The 17,283-nt window shown below is 44.6% G+C and overlaps 1 protein-coding gene across 7 annotated transcripts in view; it reads right to left on the bottom strand.

The window, feature by feature from the left end:
* Positions 1-2,981: 2,981 nt before the first annotated feature.
* Positions 2,982-17,283, bottom strand: part of GSE1 (Gse1 coiled-coil protein) — a 1,171,749-nt gene continuing 1,157,447 nt past the window's right edge. For all 7 annotated transcript variants that reach the window (XM_078669590.1, XM_078669592.1, XM_078669591.1 and 4 more), the window contains 3 exons: positions 11,491-11,769; positions 6,287-6,390; positions 2,982-4,175 (listed from right to left, as the gene is read on the bottom strand). In XM_078669590.1, coding sequence (XP_078525716.1) covers positions 4,041-4,175; positions 6,287-6,390; positions 11,491-11,769 — 518 coding nt within the window. In that variant the 3' untranslated portion in view covers positions 2,982-4,040. The remainder of the gene's footprint in view (positions 4,176-6,286; positions 6,391-11,490; positions 11,770-17,283) is intronic.

Here is a 17,283-nt window from a genome sequence, read left to right as displayed (position 1 = left end):
TCATGTGCATGAGTTCATCAACTGCATGAGTATCAGATTTAAGTTCCAACAAGCATTTACAATGCAACGGTTTCGCCTTTGACAAAGTTAGAGCTATTGGCATTGCAAATGACAAATTGTTTATGTACGTGTTGGTTTTGAAAACAGATAAATAAATGGCATTGTCATTTACAATGTCAATAGCTTAATCTTTCACAAATGTGAGACCTAACAAAAAAAAAAAATTACATTTGGATTTGAGGTGTATGTGGGGGGGGCAAAATTAGAAACTTTAGCGTTTGATAGTGTGCGTATCACAAAGCACAGTTAAAATGTGGAAAATAGTTGAATTACTCTAATGCCAAGAGTTCTTAAACGCTCTTCGACCCGTAAAGAAAGGCAAAAACGCCAAGACATTGAAATAATAATGATAGAACAAAAGCAGTGATGTAATTCTTAAGCAGTCAGAAGGCAGGTGTGAGCAGTTAGCCAATTTGCTTTCTATGTTATAAATCTCGGTCTCGTCAGGATTTTCTCCGCTTTGTTACCGTTTTTTTTTTTTTTTTTTTTTAACTACAGGTACCAGAATGAAAATGGCATCAACTCAGACTGGCGCGCGGGGTAGGCACTATATACCTACTCGAAAAAGCGAGGTACATAAACAGCCTCTGCGAATGTAAACACGGTGTATCACAAAGGGAGAGGGGATTAAACACCGCGGTTCTGCAGATTTAAATAAGTTTCCAAAACGTACTCTTGTGCTTGCCGCCTCCCCAGGACTGCTTGGCCAGGCTGGGGCTTCTGATAATAACTAGATACCTTGTATGCAGCACCATCGAGTGATTTTACAGAATGAACCCACTGGGATAAATAGATTTTTGGAGGGTGAGGTAGGTTTTCAGGGTAGGTGATACCTCGGAAATTTTGGGAAGACACGCAGTTTCTTTGTAGTGTGGAGATTTGCCACGGATGACACCTCTGAAACAAGGGTGAGATAGGACATATGCTAAAGCATCGAGGCTGACTTCCATCTATTTGCTCATCTACCCGCTTGCACAATTTACCTGCAGATGCCCGCCCCACACTTTCTTTATTCACTCACTCTTCAAATCGAGGAGTTCATTCCAACATCAAAACCCATCACTTAATCCTGGAGGAGGGGGTTTCACAACTGAACAATACATCTGATCCCTGAAAAAAGGTAAACCCTTTACTGCGGAGGGGACTTCTTTTTCAGCAATGCCATGCTACTATCTTCAATCTGAGGAAGGAGCGTTTTACAAATCTCGCCAAAACCCATCGCGCGACACAAAAGCCTTACGGTGTGAAAAGTCCCTTAAAATATTCGCTTCCTCCAAAACCCCACTACCTGAACCCGACTAGTTATTTTCTCGACCCCACTTTTTCAATGGGGGAAAATCTGTTTTAAAAATTCCCCGGCCTTCTGTGTGCATGCTAAATCTTCACTTTTATCTCCGTTCTTACGCTCACTTTTCTCGGATCAAAATGTGAGCGAAACATATTATTATACCTTTTCTCTTCTCATCGGCTCCCCCTCCCTATCCACACTCATCGTCAGCTCAATAGACACAGGCCCGGAAACAGCGCCACAAACCGACCGGAAGTGACGGCTCGGAAAATGGAACTATCATAGAGCGAGGGCGCTCTGGCTTTCTAACAGCTGGAACTACCCCAAGACGAGGGTGCGCTGTACTCTGTGGAGGACTCTAATGCCATAGAGTATAACGATCTCTAGACTCTTGTGTCCGTGCCCGGTATTTACTGGAACAGCGTGGGAATTACCACAAGAAGCACGGGCGCACCGACAGCGGGGCGGGGGGGGATCAGGGAACGGACAGCGGGAGGGGGGCGGGAAGGCAAGGAAAAACAGCACGGGCACACGTACAGCGAGGGGGTGGGGTGGGGGGGGGGGCGGGAACGGACAGCGGGAAGGGGGAAAAACAAGCACTCACCTGGACTTCCTCCGGCGGCGGTCGGCCGCGGAATGGCCAAAACAAACCTCGACGAGCAAAAAAAATAAACCCCGCCCACCGCCGCACTGACGTGACAAAAGGGGCCGGATGAGAAAAATTCTCAGAAACGCCCACGAGTCGCCTCGCAGGATGACGGACGCCTCTGTTTGCCAATGGCTAGCGTCCATTTATGGAGCTAGCCAATGGGAAACCGAGGCGGGGCGAACATCATACTGTTAACAAAGGTTTTCGCCTGGGCGGAGCACTGCGTGCTACGGCCAGGTCGAAACCTAAAAAGGTGTGGGTGTGGACATAAGTAGGGCTATTCATTTCACCCCCTCCAGAAACTTCTCGATTACCGCCATACTGTACAAGGTGATTCCTACAGTGCCCCTTGAACATGCCACCATCGCTGATAAAGTACTCCAAGTGAGGCGTAAAAAGTCCCTCATCTATAAGGTGGATGAGACACCACTTGCCTGCCTACTTAGCCTGCCAGCCTCTTGTTCCAGATCCCTGGTAGTTGTACCGCCAGTAGTGTAATCTTTCTCTGAGTGGCCTATTTCCATATCTCATGTGCTAGTGTAGACAGTGGGCGCATACTCTCATACTCCCATTTGTTGAGATAAAACATTGTGGTTGTGTTGTCAAACGTTCTGCTTGAATAACAAACTCTTGAATGGAATTCCAACCCAAACAGTGGAAAAAAGAATCTGAAGATGGCAACCCCACAAAGGGGTTTCAGGATGTAAGTATTTGAAGGATGGACGAAGCACCAAATGGGTAGACAAAAACAACACACACAGAGGGAAAAAAAAAGGCTAGACAATTATGGACCCAACCGGTAGATGGTGCAGTGATGCACAGCATGTGAATCAAGAAAAGACTCAAGCTGCAAGACCACTGTGTGAAGGAAACTGAGAACAACGTGAGTGAAGACCGCCAAATGAAATCCTCAACTGGTGCTACATCCCCGGAGAGAGAAATGTAGTGAGATCACATCATGCATCAGTGAAAAAGAGCTTTCTGTTTGTTTTTGCCTTTTAATTAATTTGTTGAAACACTTCAATATCAACGTCCTGACCAGCAGCAGTACAAACACTAAAAGCAAACTTTTTTTCGTCCCTCTCCCGCATACCCCCCTCCCTCCAAAAAGGTGAAATAAAAAAACATGGCAGGCTTTATAATAATGAAAGTCATAAAAACATTTTTGTTTAAACCTTACTCTGTATGTACAGTTCTTGGTGGTGGCTTCTGGTCTGAGCACCTCACATATGCCCCTCCCACCCCAAAAGCTCCCAGCTTGCAGGGGACTCTGTCCCTGCTGGAGTTCGACAGTACAGGCACATGCATTGTGTGCACCTTTGCTGACAAGAACAGACAGGGTGTCTTCCGCTGACAGTTTTTTTTCAATCATTTCCATTAAGTGCATTTCTAGCGAAAATCCCATTGCTTGAGGGGAGGGTGTAGTAGTCCAGTATTGCAACACGGACTAAACGCGGGGATGTCGTTCGTGCTCAAATCAGGTAGCTACTTAGCTACCCATAGGATGCAGTTCCTTCACTTACGTTGCACTCGCTTCGTAGCGTTAAGGAGTAGTAATTGGAATTCCAGTGAGATGAGAGGGATAACGTACAGCAAAAAAAACAGGTCCCATTCTTAGTCTTATTACTATGGCAACAAAAGAAAAATCTGTGTTTGATCCAGGCAAAAAAAAAAAGAAAAAACAAACAAACAAATATGCGACAGAAGATGCTTTTTGCCTTTAGTGTTGCTGCTGCTGCTGCTGTGGCCTTCGTCCAGGAGGAAAAGATGCTTTGCTAAAATTGGTGCAAAGAGAGGAAGGAGGATTTAAATGGTTTTAAAAATCCCAGGCTTCGTATGCAGGTTGGTTTAGAATTCCATAAATTACAAACTCTGCAGTGAAGTCAGGCGCGTTTGTTTTTCCAAGTCCCATCATCCTCTGCTTCATGCATGGCACGTTTTCATAGGTTAGCTTCAATCCTCCCAGTGAAAAATATTAAATATTCAAGGTAATAAAATAGATAACATTTCTATACTGTATGTTCAGCCTAGTGCAAGGGGGCGTCACCTGGGGTAGCCCTTGAAGTAACCCCTAGACCACTGCGTTGCAGGCAAGGCAAGGCACTTTCGGAAGTGTTCCAGCTCGGCCTGAAGTCGCTCCTTCTCAGAGACGACCTTCTGTTTCTGGTTCAGTAGCTCCTGTTTGGAGAAACAAAGAGAAAATACAGGGTCAAACTCAAATAATACATCTTTCGGCAATGTACACTTAGCCTGTGCTTATTGTGAGGTTCATGACCCTATGAACTATATTCTGCATAAAATGAAATAAAATAAGACACAATAAGGGGGGGGGGGGGTTAATGCCCCGTTTCTTCCAAATGAACATTCTGAACAGGATTTGTAACTTGCAAAGAATATGCTGTTGTGCTCATATAACTTGTACCTCACATTAAGTCTATGCAGCATACCTCAAAACTTGTTTCTTCTTTTTTCAAGCCAAGCATGGCTCACCAAAATCACTGAGAGAGCACTTTAATGGGGTTGCTGATTTTATACCTGGGGTTATGGATCGCTCTACCTACAAACTTAACTTAAACGGCAAAAAACCCACTATAATCACCCCCCTCAAGTCAGGTAGGTAAAAACGACCCCGCCCTCCAACTCCCAATATGGGCACTTAATTGTTCATGATGTATTCTTCTACTAAAGGACACAAAACCTCACACACAACAAGTCGTAAGGCATCATCATTGGGCTGCAACCCATCTTGCCATTTTTTTTGTTTTGCCTAGAAGGGCTGATTCATGGAATAGTTCTGTATTTTTTTGGGGGACCAAACTCCATATGGTTAAATTCAATTAGAATGGGTGATATACATTTATTCGTAGCAAGCTTAAACAAGCAGTGGTAAAACCAAAGGGATCTAGCCTTAATTTGCTAACGCAGATAAATACAGGCATGCACAAATGCTGTTTAGCACATTAAAGCCAGAACTCTTGCCTTTCTTGATAATATGGGTGTAGGAGGGGGGCAGTACCAATAAAGGACTGGTTTCTGTAGAGAAAGCACATAGGAGATAATGAACTGAATGTGATAAAGAGTGAGATGATGAAGACTAATTTTTAGATGTATAATAGTCACTCATGTTCTGTAATAGAAGCGCTGCGCTGCTTAGAGACGGAATGACAACACAGTAAATTGTATGAGATTAGAGCATTTACTCCTTTGGGTGGAGGGAAAGCCCACTTTATGCAGATTTGTTTTTTTAAATGGAAACTATAGGTATTGCAGACAGCTGAGATGCGAAGCATGACCTAAAACCCAATTTCAAAGCCACATTGTGACTTTTCTTATCTGTAAGCATCAGTTGCCACACTACACACCTGTCAAATTAATCTCATTATTTCTTTCCCTGCACTATAATGTATACATATGGATGAAATAGGCTCCCTTTCTCAAGTCTGCAATTTAGAAAGGACCTCGGAGTCCAGTCTCATTGCCCACTTACAAGAGTTGCCTCCGTTTTCGCAACAGAAAATACCCCCTTCACACACAATCTCAAATAGCTTCCTATTTTAACATAACCATTTGTTTCTATGTACACTATTTGCCACTCAACATGAGAACATACCAATAGATACAACTAGAGACAGTACTTGCAGATGTTATTCTTCCTTTCAACTACAAAGGTGAAATCGTGTTTTCCTATTGACAAACATGCTCGTTACTTGGACAGAGATGGAAGGTTAGGTCTCCAAAGCCTTCCTGACTCTCCGGGGCACATTTGTAAAGAAAGTCATTGTCTAGCTCAGCTTATGAGCAGAGGAATAAAGGTTCAGCCAGCCTCATGTGACCTGTGATACCATTTTGCTCTGAAAATGATGACTTAGGTGACCAGTTACTCCATTGTTAAGGCACTGACCATTGCTTTTTTGCTATAGTAAAATAATGCAAGTAGAAAGGATGACCAATGGATTTTGCAGGGCCTAGCGAGCTGAATTTATCTGTTTTTTCAGGCAGACTAAAGGACACAAGCAGCTTAGTCATTAATATCATAAACAGAACCCATTTTACAATTTTCCCCATCGACCCTCGGTTACTCAAATCCGGTTTTTATTGTCAAACAAAAATGTGAAAAAAACCTCATCATTTCCAAAGATGGGCCTGTGCATATAATCTTACATGCACATCTGCCACATTCTCCCTGGTCCCACACAACCAACAAAAGTACAACCGCAGAATGTAACCAAGCAAGCCGCAAGGATCTGTAATTATTGGTGCAATGTAAGTGGCTGCTGTACAAAACTCACCGCCATGCTGTGCGAAAGTTGATCTGCAGTTAGACTGAGGCTGTAGTGCTGGGCCTCGAGCCGTCGGCACTGTGTTTGCAACACCTGGCGCTCAACGTTTTGCTCTGCAATCAAAAAGGTTTGCTTTAGTTAAAACAGGTTTTGAATTTTTCTTGTAAAATAAAAAGGTATTTAAAAGTATTAGACAGTTACACTTGCAGATGACCATTAGAATAAACTAGTAATCAGTCACCCAAAGGAGGGTTCCATTTAAATTAATGGTAAAATAAAAACAACTGAAATTTAAAACAACATGCAATTCGTAACTAGCCGAAGAAGTGACCTCAGCCTCACAAACTATGGCTAGTATTGACACTGCACAGACTTTGTCTAGCAGGCGCATGAAGTGACCCGAACATGCACAGCATGTGAGATGCATGGAGCACACCAATACATGAGGGAAATACAAATATGGAAAATGTAGCAATGCATTTTAGAAAAACAAAAAACATTGCACACATATGCAACACAGCACAGATATACCTGATAGTTAGTACCATCGTGCTCGCAACAGCATTCGCTACCGGGACACCCTGGTATGTGTTGCCGACACTGCTTGGGGAGAGCATAGCTCAACACACCAACGGCTTCCAATACAGGTCAGGACAAGCTTCAGGAAGCCAGACTTTGATCTACACTATAAATCTACAGTTATCTGGGCACAGTCATTACAGCCTTGTCACAGTATAAAGTCACATCAGTGATGACAAAATAACATAGAAAATATTAACTGGGTAAATGGAGGCTGGGAAAGGAATTCTTGTGGTACTGATACAGATACTACTTAGTTCTGGGTTCCAAGGTAATATACAAGCTTACTTATAATTACTGTTATACAACTTTCCAAGTGTAGACATCCATGCTGTGTTGCTAAGTGAGTTTGGCATCTGTGGGTAAATTATTATTCTCCTGACAGTGGGGTTTCAAAGAAAATGAGTAGATGGTCCAGCTGATTATTAATGTAGACATGAGAGTATAAATTATAAGGGTTTGTGTAATAAATATTATTCAATCTTTGAAAAAACTATAGACTAGTTTGCTCAATGGTTAGGGCCTTCAGTTAACTCTCTGTAAAGTAGAGACTGGTGTAGGGAAGTTGGGAATAAACACTTTCCTTAATAGTTTGTGGCTTCTTTATTTGTGTAAAGGAGAGGTACGTAGTCTTGTCCGTACCATGTTCAGATTGCGATCTGTGTTTTAACAGGTTGAAGCATTTCCTTCCATGCTTCTGAAAATAGTCAGATCACTGATAGTCTGACTAGAGAGCAATTAGACGGAGACCTTTAGTATCTGTCAAAAAGTGCAGGGTGCTAGGTGTTCAAGTGCCTTATAAAAGTAATCAGCACACAAAAGAGGGAAAGCCTCACGACCAATGAACTCCTAACATTTTAACAGGTCAAATTAACTGGTCTCAATATGTAACAAAGTGGAAAAGGATCTGCACCCAGGTGAATCGGTGCAACCCTTGCATCACATGGGTATATTAGAAAAATCCTCACCCACTAGTACCACCAGTGGCATGCTTCATCATCAGATCCTCACCCACTGCACCTAGAGTGAGTGGGTGGGCTCAAAGCGTTTTATGGGCCAAGCTCTTTTACTAAAACCTAAGTGTAAGTTCAAAAAAAACCTTCAGGATCCTAACTCTTGTTTATTAATAAGGTCCTTAAGCGAAGAAAAAAACAATGATGTTCTATGAATGCAATGACCCCCAACAACTACAGTATGGTAGACATGTTTCAGCCTGTTACAAGTGCTACTCAGGCTCAGCAGGCTTTCTTCAGGACCGACTAAATCCATAGATTTTTTACAGATTGTGTTAAATACTAACTCCTAATGCTGGTTTGCATGGTACGCTAAACACGAAGCATGCAGTCATACAGACCATTAGGACCGTTTCCCTCGAGTTGTCTAGGCTCTTAAAAATTCAGGCTTTATGAGGTAGTGGGAGTGTGGCAATCCCTGTTGTCTAACTTACACAAAGGGACATCATCCTCCCTTGCACCTATTCAGCTCTCCGCACTCCTCAGATGATATAGCTTACAAACCGTATTGAGCCCATCCACTCACACTATGTGCAGAAGGTGAGGATCAGATGATGAAGCATGCCACTGGTGGTACTAGTGGGTGAGTATCCTACTAATATATCCATGTGATGCACGGGTCGCACCGATTCCCCTTTGTGCACATTTCACTAAGATATATATATATATTGAGACCAGTTCATTTGACCACTTAAAATGTTAGGAGTTCATCAGTTGTGAGGCTTTCCCTCTTTTGTGTACTCATTGCGTTTAAGGAAGGCTGAGGTTTGCACCAATTTAGCTTCTCACGCTCTCGTTTTTCTAATTTATACAAGTGTGGCAATGTCTTGAGCATTACTATTTATTGGTAATTTATGTCTGTGGCCCTAAAACAATATAATATCTCTCCCACTGTAAGGAGTAAAATTTACAGTGTTTCCTAATCTCCTTGCATTCGAAGGTGGCCCTGTTTGAAATGTAATTTAAGTATCTAACATCTGTGAAATCAGGCAGCCGTGATCAAGCTGTGATGTTCCAGTATGCAATATCAATATTTAAGGACAGACTGCAGTGAGATCATAGCCACTATTAGTGTCTTCGCTGTGGTATCCAGCAGGTAGCTAGGGAGCTGTGGTAGCTCACCAGTACTATGGGAGTAGCTCCCAGGAATGCTGTCCAGCACAGTATGTATTTCAAAGGGTCTAGCCACATTGAATATGGCAGTTTTCTCCAGACCTTTAGAATTACAATAATTTTCACTATCAGGCACCCGTAATACATATCAAACAAATTAGGTACAGTATACAGATTAAGAAACAAAGCAGACTATTCTTGACTTGTGGATTTACTTTTGGTACTTTAGCCTGCTCTTGTGGGACCTTCTTTTGACTTTAGCCAACACGTGTTTTCGTAGTTTGGCGCGAGTGTCCCTACGACTTCATCAGGGCTATACGATCCAGAGATCTTGTGGAATCAGTCCTAGATTCCGGTGATGTGATTTGAACCAGACTACTGTATATAAATATTCATTCAGTATCCTTGATCTATGGAATATCTCGAGCAGCACCTTTTTGTTATTGCACCACACATGGGAGAATCCTCCCAAGCGTTTATGTACACTTGTAGTCTGAATAGAGTATATGTCACCGGTCCGTACTATATTAGTGATTGCACTGCTCTGCTGTCGTGAATAGGGCGAGTCCTTTTGAAAGTATATGTAAATCAGACTGTCTGAGAATTACAATCAACCGTACCAATGGCAGGGCCACAAGCTTACATACAAACACACATTGTGACATCCTGCATTGCAACATGGCTACATGTCTCCATTCTCAATTTTGCAAAGTCACATGAAGATCTGTTACTCTTCAAAGTCCACTCTATCAGTCATACAGCATGTGTTAAAAAGATCAGATGTTCTTGCAGTCTTTTTGTATAAAATGAAAAGACCCTAGTTGATAGAAAACTGTCTATTTTGAGAAAGTGATACCCTCATGTTTGAAATCACAATGTGCTCTTCAAGTGATAATTCAAGAAGTGTTTGAGATGTTTATAGCATTTAGTATTTCCTTCGTACCAGTTGCCACTTGTTGCTGAGGTTGTTAATCCATTAGTCATGTGCAGACATTTTATACTCGTAAAGCTTTTCAAAACTCTGGTATTGGTATCCCTGTCTTATTTGTTGGGGTAGTCAGTGTTCTAGTACAATATTGAGCTTTAAACATCATCCTGCCAAAATATTGTACCCAGAATACCAACAGCATCTTGGGGGTGTGCATATGTGTCTAGTGATAACTCACATCTTGAAATATATCTATTATGCATCAAGCTACATAGGAATGGTGCTAAGAATATAAGAACAGCAAATCTATACTTGCCTATGTTCCTTCATAATACTATGTATTCCTTCTTCTAGATACAAAATGTTGGCTTATGGCATGTTGCAACTCAATATTGTGCCTTAAATGTGGGTGGACTCTATCATAATCCTGCAAGGCATGAGCACTATTATGGTGGTATCTAATTTGATCACTGCTGCAAAATTATCAATGCCATCAGGAGCATGGGGCTATTTCAATTTTATTAGAAGTGGCTCGTTATAGAAAAAGTTGGAGACTCCTGTTCTTCTGCAATAAATAAATCTGCGGTAAGTGATGCAATTGGTCCATCAAAATCAAACTTAAAAACACCAAGCAACATACCAGCGTTTATTGCAACAGAACTGTAGCACACAGGCCACGCTTACCAAAATCAGAAAAATATATTGAGTACAAATTGAAAAAGGAAATGCATTTAATTTTTTTTATCCTTAATAGCACAATACCTGCTAAAGAAACTTCTGGGATACCTATGAAAACTGCATAAATAAAGCTGAATCTTCAGCCTTGACCAATATATATGGCCATACTGAATGGAAAATGTTCAGATGTTTTCTATGACTACTCAGCTCTAAAATAAATATGTTACATTCATCTCCAATAAAGCATCTACACTAAAGCATTCTGTCTAAAATCCTAAACAAAGAACTGAAAAATAGTTCCTCAGGAGTTTTAACATTTCTAGGGTCATGCAGTGGTATGTACAAGCTTCTAATTTGGTTCTCCAGCGAGTACCTTTCGAGTCAGTGTGAAGAGCCTAACTTTATCTTTCTAATAGATATATAACAAATCGAAATAATTTTATTTAGTGCTACCCCCATTTTCAAACCTTGAAATATAAAATAATAGTCACTTGACATTTTATTCACTCTCACATTTTAAAGCTCACATGAAGCCTAGTTTATCTCACAATAAACAGGCCTTATTTTCAGTAGGGGCTCATTCAGTTAAAGGTATTTTGTTTAGATTCTCCCACATTAGGAGAGTGGCAATGACTGCCTCGTGATTTGTTTTAGCTCCGGTGGGCAAATCTTGTTTTCCGAAGAGCCATTTGGACTAGAGCACAGGCAAAGTCCGAACAAAAGTCCTAACAAGAGCCTGCTGCACCTTTCAATATAATGATGTATTCAAGTCTAATTTTATGCCCGTTGTCGTTATTTTCTTAAAAGGAAAAGAGAAGGCCCTATAACTCTTGAGTGTTCAGTGAAGGCTAATAGTAAATATATTCCAGATACCATTAACCATAGATGTGTACTTTTCCTACCTTCTATGTGTTCTTGATAGGCTTCAAAAACAGCTTCTATCCCCTGCCACTTGGGCCTAGGGGGCTCCTCCTCTTCATCCTCGGAGTCATCTGATTCCTCCATCTCGGATTCTCGATCCATCTCCATGGCGTCAGTCCCATTTCTCCCTGGCAGCGGAGGGTCTAGGCGCCCATTCTGTTGCTGTGGCATCACCCTGCTCGAGCTCTGAAGTTCAGGAATGTTGTAGTGGATGGAGGCGTCCTGTTTATGATTAAGCTCAGGCAGCACTGCAGCACCTCCTAGAAGAAACCCACAGAAAGACATGCACATTTGTAACAGACTCCTAAAATCCCCCAGTTTCATAAATCAGGCATTCCCTTAAGAGTTGTGAGGTTTAATGTGTTCTCAATAAATGTTGCGAACGAGCATATACGAACAAGTTACTTACCTTTGGTAATGCCTTATCTGGTAGAGACTATCTGGCTGCAGATTCCGGACTACAGAATTATCCCCAGGCATCAGACTGGATACAGAAATTTTTCCTGAGCAGTTCACCTGTATGCTGGTAGGTGACATCGTTTGTCTCCGCGTGGCCTTTTTGTCGGCTATGTCTGCAATGGAAGTGACGTGTGTAATGCCTATATAAGCGCTACCCCAGTGCGTTGTCAGTTACTTTTCACGACTTACCACACCAGAAGCAAGGAGCCATGAAGTACACTGACCACTGGTGTGGAATACTAGGACCCTGAAAGGGGAAAGCCCAGTCACTAGGAATTTGTTTGCAGAGAGGAGAGAATGGGTGGGTTGCTATGGAATGTGCAGCTAGATAGAGAGTCTACCAGTAAGGCGCTACTGAAGGTAAGTAACTTGTTCATCTGATATAGATTTCTAGCCGCAGATTCCTTACCTTAAAATACCCACGGGGTGGGTCTGTGGACCAATTTCACACGAGGAAGTCCTGCAGGATCTAACTGGCAAAATGCCCATCCCTATGTACCAGACTGTCCAGGCAGTAGTGCTAGGGAAACATGTGCTGCCTGGTTGATGTCCAAGACCGGAACTCAGCGTGCTAACGCAGTGGTTGCATCTTTGTCTCTGTGGAATGAGTATGCAAATCCTAAGGGGGTTGCTTCTTAGCCAATGTGTAGTGGAATTTGATACAAAGCACAATCCATCACAAGATGGTTCTCTTCTGTACAGCCTGTTCTTTCTTTCCTCCAATATATCCCATGAAGAGTTGGTTGTCCACCTGGAAGTCTTGAATGCGGTCAAGGTAGAACGACAACGCTCTCTTTGGGTCTAGAAGTCATTCCTCTTCCTTGGAGGGACGAGGTGGAGCATAAAATGTAGACAGAGTGATGGATTGGCCTATGTGAAAGGGAGTGACCGCTTTCAGGAGAAAGGGAGCTCTTGCACGAAGCACCAGATTGTCTGGGAAGATGTTCAGTTAAGGAGGCTTGGTGTGCAGGGGCTCAAAGGGAGTTCACATATGGAAAGTGAGGACGAGATTGAGGTCCCACTGGGGCATTAGAAAGGGAGAAGGTGGAAAAAAATGGTAAACCTTTCAGAACAATTATCTTACTTACCCTGCAAGCATCTGTTCATGGCATGTAGAGTTGTAGATTCATATGCTTGCATACTCCTGCCATCTAGTGTTGGGTCCAGATGTTTTCAAGTTGTTTTTGTTCGAAATAGTCTTTTCCAGTCACAAGATAAGACGACTCCTCCTTTCAGTGATAGTGCGCATGGGTATCGACTCCATTGTTAGATTGTTTTCTTTCCACCATCGGGTTCAGATGTAGTTTGCTGTGTTCCAGGCATATACCGTCTTGGTTGGGCGATGTCTGGCGGCCAAAATAGTGTTACAGACTTGGGAGGAAGGTCGTAAGCTGTCAACTGTTGCAGTTCAATCTCCATGCAAGAAGGCTGAGCAATGACAGGTTCAGGTGGGGAACCCTTCCCTGCTGCTGGGACATAAGATCCTACCAAAGGGGCAGCCTGATCGGAGGACCGATGGCCATGCACAACAGCTGAGGATATCAGATTCTCTGTGCCCAGTCCGGAGTCACAAGTATGACTTGGGCCCAATCATTCTTGATAACACTGGGCAGGAGTAGTAAGGCCGGAAAGGCATACAGTAGGCTGAAGCTCCACTTGAGACAAAATGGATCTTCAAGCGAGAGCCTCCTTGAAAACTCCATTGCACAGAACTGCTGGCATTGCGTAATCTCAGTAGTGTCAAATCGATATAACCATGGCCTCCCCACAGCTTAAAGAGACCTTGCACAACCTCCGGATGGAGAGGCCATTTGTGATCTGAAAGGCATCTGGGGATGAGTTTGTCCGCTCTGGGGCGGAGGGCTCACAAGATGTTGAACCACCAGGGAAATGCCCTGTTATTCCAGACATTTCCAGAGACGCAGGGCCTCTTGACAAAGGGTACAACGACCCTACCACATCTAGTGTGTTATAGTACAACAATGACGGTGGTGTTGGCCGTGAACACCTGCACAAGCCTTCACTTGATGGAGGGTAGTAAGTATGTGGAGTCTGAATTCCGCCGGAGACCAGAGTCTTCTGATCTCCACCTCTCCAAGAGGGCCTCCCATCCCAGGAGTAACGCATCTGTCACTACTGTTCGAGCTGGTTGGGGAGGGGAGAGAGGTCTGCCACTGACCCAACTGCGGTTCATTCACCGCCACTGCAGATCCTTTGCAGTTCCCTATGAGATCTGGACCATGTCAGAGAGATTCAGCTGATGCTGCGCCCATTGAAACTTCAGGTCACACTACAGAGCCCACATATGCCAACGAGTATGTGTGACAAAGCAGGATGCCATGAGGCCCAGCAGCCTCAGTCTCATTGAAATCCGGAATAAAGGCTGAAACATCAGCATCATAGCTTGAATATCCTGGACTTGCCATTCAGGAGGATAGGCCTGAAACTGCACCATATCCCTAACTGCTTCAATGAAAGGGAGCATCTGAGAGGGAGTCACGTGTGACTTCGGCCAGTTGATAGTGATCCTCAGTGAATTCAGGAGGTCTGCGGTACTCTGGAGGTAGGAGACGACAGCCTAGGCCGAGGCCACCTTCAACAGCCAGTCTTCAACATAGGGGAAGACTGGCACCCCTAATCTCCGCAGATGAGCTGCAACCACCACCATCACCTTGGTGAACACTCAAGGGGTGCTAGTAAGGCCAAAGGGGAGCATGGTGAACTGAGAGTGCTTGTGACCCACAGTGAACCGTAGGTAACGTCTGTGAGTGGCAGGAGAGGTATTTGAAAATACACACCCTGCAAGTCTGACACTACCATCCAGTCTCCTTGGTTTGGGGCAGATAGGACCTGAGCAAGAGTGAGCATTCTGAACTTCTCCTCTGTGAGGAAGAAATTGAGAGAGCGAAAGACGAGGATAGGACAAAGATCTCCGTCCTTCTTGGGCAGCAAAAAGGAGCAGGAACACCAATCACAACCTACTTCTGGCATCTGCTATGGCTCCTTTGGCGAATACAGACATCACTTGCTAGCGGAGAAGGGAAAGGTGGCCCTCACGTTAGATTGTCAGGAGTAGTTGGCCTGGAGGGAGGGGTATACTCGAAGGGGAGGGACAGACTTGAAGGGGTGGGGGTAACCCCCTCGGACAGTCTGCAAAACCCACCTATCCAATGTTATAGACAGCCAGTGGGGCAGGTGATGATGGCAAACACTGTCGCCCACTGGGTGCTCATGATGATAACAGGGCAGATTAGCAGGGTTTGGAGACTGCCGGAGCGGGTGGGTATATTGACTGATCAGGCTGCCCGACCCACATGAACAGAAGGTAGCCCATCACACAGAAGCTGTCAAGCTTGTGCGCTACAGTGGCTGGGCGAGTACAGATGTGCCTGAAAGCCCCGTCTCTGGCCATGAAAGGAGCGAAAGGCAGATTGCAGGTCGCAAGGGGGCCATGAAAAGGCTCATGGGCCTGACCATAACCCTTCTGTCCTTAAAGCGCTCCAGCACTGAATCCGTTTGGTCTCTGAAGAGACTGGTGCCATCAATTGGCATCTCCATAAGCGATGCTTGGACATTCACAGAAAATCCAGCCGTCCACAACCAGATGTGGCATCGTAATACCATTGCTGATGAAACCGCTCTGCCCAGTGAGTCGGTTGTGACTTGTCCACATCGAATCCTGAACTTCACTGCATCTATCCAATCGGCAAGAGCCAGTGAGAGCGTGGCCCGGGTCTCCTTCGGGACGTTGGCAGCACCTGCGCAACCGTATCCCACAGAGCGTGGGAATAGCGACACATAAAAAATGTGGCGTAAATGGACCACAGTGCCAGCCTGGTGGAAGAAAACATCTACTTGCAGAAGAAATCGAGCCTCATGGATTCCCTAGCCATCAGTGTGGTTGGAAATGCGCCAGGATTTACGTGGGAGGTGGAGGCTTGGACCACCAAGCTCTCCGGGGTGGGGTGTTTGAAGAGGAAGTTTGGGTTCCCAGGTGCAGGGCGGTGGTGGCAGACAATCGCCCTGTTGACAGGAGCCCTGAGCTGGGCTTGGGCCAAGTCCCAAATAGGACATCAGTAAGTGCCTCATTAAAAGGTAGAAAAAGATCTGATGGGGACACTACTGGCTGAAGCACTTCTGTCAAGACATTTTTCTTGACTGCCACAAAGGGCAAGCAGACGGCCAGGACCTCAGCCACCATTCTACCCGTTATTTCAAAGGAATCTACCTACTCCATAAACACTGTAGGGAAGAAAGCATGCCAGTATCTGTAGAAGTGTCCATCCCACCAGTCTAAATTGTCATAAGGCAGTGAACCCTCCCATTCCACCCCAAGTCCTGGCTCATAAGAATAGGGCCCAGGCTCCGGCCTGGAAAGCACGGCTCCAGTAGGCGTTGGGCAATGACCCTCACCACCCCCTCCGGCTCTGTGTCGGAGTCAGGGATATAAATGGGGATGACACTACTAGGAGCATCGGTCTCAGGACCAGCGCCGGAGAAAGTCAAGATGGCACGACTGGTGCAGATCCAGATCCATATGTGGATCCCTGGGGCCCGACTGGTGTCGGAGCCACAGGAGTGGATCCAGTAAGGTGGAGACACTGGAGTGGATCCAGTAAGGGCACCTCCCACACCTGCGAGGCACATCGGAGGAATCGGACCACCCAAAAATTAGATGCACAGCCTCATACATTTCTTTAAGTTGGGCGGGGGTTGCTCCGGCTCCCGAAAAGTCGGGGAGGCATGGAATCGGCCCAGGTGTCGGCTGAACCGTTAAGCCAGGCCTCCAGTGACGCTCCCTCGTCTTGTCAGTCAAAGACATGAGGCGAAGTTGAAGCATGCTTTGACGCCCTTTTCTGTTGGACTTTGAGTGCGACAAGGATCTCTGACACCGCAAACTGCTCCCAGGACCTTCCTTTTGACCGGGTCCTGGATCGTCATGGCATCGCATATTGTGCCGCCAGGAGCTTAGCGATCGCTTCCTCAAGGCCTACGGGTGCATGGCATGGCAATTTGAGCAGGCCTTTGTGTCCTGGTTGCGCTTGAGGCACCAGAGGTAAACAAGGTGGGTGTCCGTCACTGACATACCGCAGTGACAGGTGTCGAAGGGCTTGAAGCCGACCTTCAAGGATGGCTTTCTTGCCACACCAGGAGGAAAAAAAATCTCAAAAAAAACATTTCCAAAATATACCAAAAAGTTATTCAAAATCTGTCCATGGGGTAGATCTTCTCGGAGCTGCACTGACTGGCGCGAAAAGAACGAATAGTTTTCTTACCTGTCGGTGTAGTTTTGCAGCTTGAAGATCTTTCTGGAT

The sequence above is a fragment of the Lissotriton helveticus genome, chromosome 12, assembly GCF_964261635.1.
Source record: "Lissotriton helveticus chromosome 12, aLisHel1.1, whole genome shotgun sequence".
NCBI classification, from domain to species: domain Eukaryota; kingdom Metazoa; phylum Chordata; class Amphibia; order Caudata; family Salamandridae; genus Lissotriton; species Lissotriton helveticus.
This window is presented reverse-complemented; position numbering and strand designations above follow the sequence as displayed.